The 5,314-nt window shown below is 39.7% G+C and overlaps 1 protein-coding gene across 1 annotated transcript; it reads right to left on the bottom strand.

Moving 5' to 3' along the window:
• Positions 1 to 722: 722 nt before the first annotated feature.
• TMEM247 (transmembrane protein 247) lies at positions 723 to 3,752 on the bottom strand. The gene is made up of 3 exons (XM_064445469.1): positions 3,468 to 3,752; positions 2,672 to 2,986; positions 723 to 1,138 (listed from the first exon to the last, which is right to left on the bottom strand). Exons 1-3 carry the CDS (start codon positions 3,750 to 3,752, stop codon positions 929 to 931), a joined length of 810 nt encoding a protein of 269 aa, XP_064301539.1. The 3' UTR covers positions 723 to 928.
• Between the last annotated feature and the right edge of the window lie 1,562 nt (positions 3,753 to 5,314).

Raw genomic sequence — 5,314 nt, 5'->3', positions numbered from 1 at the left:
ACATGCGTGGGGATATATGGGTGAATTATGCTCTAACAACACTAGAAGGCTGATAAGATTGTACTTAGTCTAACCTGACATACCATATGGTAGATGACTCTTCACCTTTTCTCTGCTGGAAATATCCTCTGTTGCATGACTGGAATAGTATTAAAAGGGTCTAGTCACATTCTCACTAGACAAAACACTTTTTTATTGGGGCTACATTTGATACTTCAGAAATCACGATACACAGAATCACAGAATCACAGAATGGTTGGGGTTGGAAGGGACCTCTGGAGATCATCTTATCCAACCCCCTCTCCAGGGTGCACAGGACTGTGTCCAGGCAGCTTTTGAATATTTCCAGAGAAGGAGACTCCACAATCTCTCAGGGCTCGCCAGTGCTTGCTGGTCTATTGCTGATAGAAACTCTGTGTAACTACGGAGGATAGCACAGCACAGACAGGAATGCTTCTATCCGAGAGGTAGAGACATCCCTAATCCAATGTGAGGTGTCTGCTCAGCGCATGGTAGTGAACACATAACAGAATATTAAATTCTCCTGAGCACCTCCCTCCATGCTAATGAATCTACCTTTGAAACCTCTCCGTGATAGTTTCTTACAAACAAGCCCAAGTCACTGTTTTAATCCAAGGAGGTGGGATAAAATAGAAATAAAACATTCCAAAATTATTTCTTACTGCATATAATTTTATTTGTAGAGATTAATGCCCCTGAATGATGCCAAATAAGTTGGTAAGACCACATGAAGCCAAATGATGTCATTAAGTCACAATTTTCTTGAGGAAATCAGTTAGATTTCCGTAATTAGGCTACTGTGCATATAACAGTCACTGAAATCCTGCATGTATGATTGGTGTAGTGAGGAAAAGATAATAAAAAGCAGTGAAAATAGGGGCAAAAAGTGTGCAATATTATGCCTCTTTTAAGAACATTTTTTCTTATTTTTGTAATCCTGGAAACTCTTTTTGAGGATGAAAAAGAGCACAATAGCAAAACAGAACAGGTAATGGGTGTGGAAAAAGTAGAAGGCCAGCTCCTTTACTGTATAAATAACATGAATAATGATGAAGCAGTATAGGAACAAGGCATACTGGTTTGAGGGCCGGAGTAGATCACGGAGTCCTCGGCTACACTGTGGAAAAAGAAGACACACATTATGTCACACGACCATATTCCACTCGCGCCCAGTCCATGTGCTTCTCTGAGCACACCTGGCCCTCTGGCACACTTAGTTCATAAAAATTTGCTGTGAGATAAGCCAGCATGTGAATTGCCAGCAAATCGGCTATACTGTGTTAAGTGATAGGGGTCACATTCCCACCCATACCCGTAACATAAGCTAGGTTTTCTCTCTCTGAAATGAAGGTAAGTGACCTCATATTTACCGCACGAATGAGCACACAGGTTCACAAAGCAGTGTGTGTGAAGTAAGCGCATGCCCATGGTCAGGCTTTTGCGTGTCCATCTCTACACCTGTGGCACAAACTGTTGCCGGTGTTTTTTCACTGCGTGGTTATTTTCATACATTTACACATGCCTGTGGTCAAACTTTCAGGTCTTAATAAAAGAATTCAGGTGTTAATTTCCTTAGTCCAGATGCATGTCATTTAATCAAATATATATTGGACCTGATCCTCATCTGTTTTCCTCTGATATAACTTCATTGATTTCATTGGAACTGAATTTACTTCACTTAATTGTGAGATCCTATCCAGGCCTATGGATTAGCTATGTGGAAAAAAAAAAAATGTATATGGAAAACTTCAGGGCTTCTGTGGTACTTAGCTGGGTGCCATTATTGTGCATGATCTGAGTTCCTATGTACAACCACAACACAAATGCTACAAATACAGTGTGAAACATCCTTCTATCCTGTCCTGATTTAGAGCACAGAACATGCAAGAGAAGACAAACATACAAATGCTTCTAAAATGTTGATGATTTAGATTCAGATACTCTGCTTACTTTCTAACCCAGCCTAATGACAAATTGCATTAAATCAGAGGAAAGTCAGGTGCACAGACAGCCAATGTGATCAGGAAGAGTCCAGACAACCAAGATTTGCAGCTGTCCCGTTTGTTAAACTCTGCCAAACAGAATGGTCTCTTCTAGGCTGGACTACTGTTATCAGCAGATTCATATGCCTGAACATACAATAACTTCAGCTGCTTCTGTAAAAAACAGGCTCGCAAAATAGGACTTACTGTCTAGAAAATTTGCATTAATTTGGCAGATTCTGTCAGCCACTCATTTACTCATGCATTTATTATCTGAGTCATCTAACTGATCAATTTCCATGCCAGGAAATTGATCCCACTGTACAAGCAGGAAACTGATCAAAGTGGCATTTGTTCAGTGAGGAAAAATAAGGAAATAAAAGTTTGTGGACATAAACTTAATTTGTGGGTTAACTGTTAATATATTTTATAGCAATTAAAGTTACCATAGTTCATATTGTAGGGAGTAGAACAACGCCATTCTCTTTGTGTACAGCTGTAAAGATCACCTAGTCGAGTCTAACTTTAAAAGCGGTCACAATAAACAAATAATAAAATCTATTGCAAAAATACAATTGCAAAACAATAAAACCTTACAAATTGCTTAACACAGAATGTGAATGTTTCAGCCTCTATTGCCTTCAACCCTTTTCCCTTTCCCTACTTACTGATCTTTTTACTGCCTGTTGATGAATCTGCTCCATTCTCTCTTCATGAAGCCTTTGCTTTTCATTATCCTCATGTTCATATTTCAGTTTAGCCAGCACAAAATCCCACCTCATCCTCTCAAGCTCAATATCAGCTGCTGTGACCTGCTTGCCACAGAGCTGTTCCAGCTCCTCTGCATCGGTGGATACTTCTGACTGCAAAGCACTGGTTCTTCCCTTCATATCCAAATGTGCCATATGACACTTAGCATCCATGCTCTCTGTTTTACTGTCTGAGATGAAAGATGATGTTATCATATCTCTGAAGGCTCCCTGCTATAAATTGGAGAGAGGGAGGATAAATAAAAATAGAATATGTTAATCTAAAGCCTGAATATTTGTTCCAGTGATTATTCACACATTTGTGTAATGACTCACTAGTTCTCTAATATACATTATTTCCCTTTAAAAATTTGTTCCTAGAGTTGGAAAAGAAGTCTTCTATTGAATGTTGTCTTAAAAAATACGAAATGTCCATCATATAAAAATTTCTGATTTGAAAATATGGAGAAAATTCTAAAAAAATTTAATTAGGGAGTGGTTGATCTAAACCAAACACTATGGCTCTTTTGATCAAATGGAAGGATTTCACATCCTGGGAATTTGATGTTATCCCATGAAAATGGGAGCCCCTGAGGTTCTTCACCTCTGAGAAGTAGCTCAAATGTCTCATGATACTCACTTTCCTTTGCACTGGTCTACATGTTCCATGATGTATTGTAGTTTTACATCTGGAAGAACTGTATCTTCCACTTACCATCTTTTCATGTTGCTGCTTCTTGTTATCTTTATTCTGGGGTTCCTGTAAAGTAAGTTGAATATCTTTCTGATTTTCTGCAAGCTCTTCCGTAGTTGTTTGGAATGAATATTCTGATCCCTCTAGATAGCCGGATTCTTCCAAATCCCCTTGTATTTCCTGGTCTTTAGCAAACAGAGTTCCTGTCTCAATATGGGAGACTTCCACTGATGTTGAAGCATCTCCAGGGATGTTCTGGAACAGAATGGAGGTATCTATGTGCTGACAATGAAGCAGGTGGCCCATATTTAAGAAAAGGATTGACTCTGAGAATAATGTAGGCACATACACAGAGGGCATACTGGAGCCAATACAAAAGTGGTTAGGGGCTTAACTCCCATTTACGTTCCATCATGTTCTTTGCCTAGATATGAATAAAGAAAAAAATCACTGGATATAGGTCTGCAGGTAGATCTTCTGAAAATCCCACTTATTGGCTTAAGATGAGAAATTATCAGCAATTCCATTTACAGTAACCCATGGAGCTGTCTAGGGGCCCCCAGGAAGTATGAACAGTACATCACACTTCTTTAAAATATAACATAATCAATATCCTTCTGCAGCTCAGAGAAGGATGGCTTTTCTTTCATGGAAATAAAACTTGACTGAAGATCTACCTTGGACTGGGTTGTTTCTTACTGCCTCCAGCATAGTCAGATCACAACTTGTAGGGTACGTCTAGTCATCAGCTAGAAGTCAATACTATCCTTTTAACTGGAGGTAGGTAGACATTTTAGCATGTGAACTAAGAGTTCAACCCCTTGTTTTCAGGCTCATCATACTTGCTGCATTTTATAAATGTGATATAAAGCATAGATTTCACATCTGAAAAAAAGATTTAGGCAAACAAAAAAATTAACTTTTTGTTATTGAGTTTGAGGAAGAGGAGCAGAAGAGGAAGAAAGTAAAGCAAGGTGATTACCATGGGTAACTGATGTACAAAGACAGGGCAGGTAGCAGGCTAAACATGAGGCAACAGTCTCCTCTTCACAGGATTTCCATACAGAAAATGTGAAAGCAGCTGTCCCAGTTCAAAGGCCAGGGCACAATGACCGCAGAGATTCTGCCCTTGGATGACTTCACAGCTGCCCTGTTGCCACAACAAACTGATGCTTGTTGTTAGCAAGATCACATTCTGTCACATTGCAGGTTCTTCAAGGCAGACTGAGCTTACCTCCTCTGTCACAGACCACCCTCCTTGGTCACTGTTTTCTACCTTGTAAATACATCTATACATTGCAGTGAAGGTGTCTGCCAGGATTTGTGGAGTCCCAGAATGCTCCTGTGCCCAAGCCAATTAGCTCTTTCTGGGAGGCAGGTTTATTGGATCAGATAAAGCACCATGATAATAGCTATCCCATTTCAGTGTTCCTGGATAGCTTCTCTTCAAGGTGTTGCACTGAATCTCACAGATGTAATTAGCCCAGGAATCTCTGCACCGTCTTCTATTCCCTACTGTTGATATGCCAGCGTTTCAGTTTCCCATCTATAAACTGGAATCCCTTGCAGGGACGGGTCACAAGCTCATAGTGACTTCATGATACAGTAAAGGATGTCCCTGTAGTAAGCTAATGTGAGCCCTGTAAGAATCTTAAAGAAAGCTTTCTTCTCTGTTATTCAGGAGTAGGGAGACAAAGTTATTCTACTGTTACTAGTCTGTGTAAAGCACCTTTCAGGAAGGCATCTATCAATTACAGATTATATTATGTAAATAAACACAGGGACCTCAATTGCTTTTTGCCCTGCTCCATATATCATATATACTGGTGCTAAGTCAGTATATATGCTCGGGAGGTGATGTGTGGAGA

This window comes from Phalacrocorax carbo, chromosome 3 (assembly GCF_963921805.1).
Source record: "Phalacrocorax carbo chromosome 3, bPhaCar2.1, whole genome shotgun sequence".
NCBI classification, from domain to species: domain Eukaryota; kingdom Metazoa; phylum Chordata; class Aves; order Suliformes; family Phalacrocoracidae; genus Phalacrocorax; species Phalacrocorax carbo.
The sequence above is the reverse complement of the archived record's forward strand: the minus strand, read 5'-3'. Positions and strand labels throughout refer to the sequence as shown.

Excerpts from the sequence above, each read along its gene's own strand:
- TMEM247 (XM_064445469.1), bottom strand. The coding sequence starts at position 3,752 with ATGGGCCACCTGCTTCATTGTCAGCACATAGATACCTCCATTCTGTTC. Across the intron at positions 2,987-3,467 it reads AGCAGCAACATGAAAAGATG|CAGGGAGCCTTCAGAGATAT; the intron begins GTAAGTGGAAGA and ends TCCAATTTATAG. Across the intron at positions 1,139-2,671 it reads AACAGGCAGTAAAAAGATCA|TGTAGCCGAGGACTCCGTGA; the intron begins GTAAGTAGGGAA and ends CTTTTTCCACAG.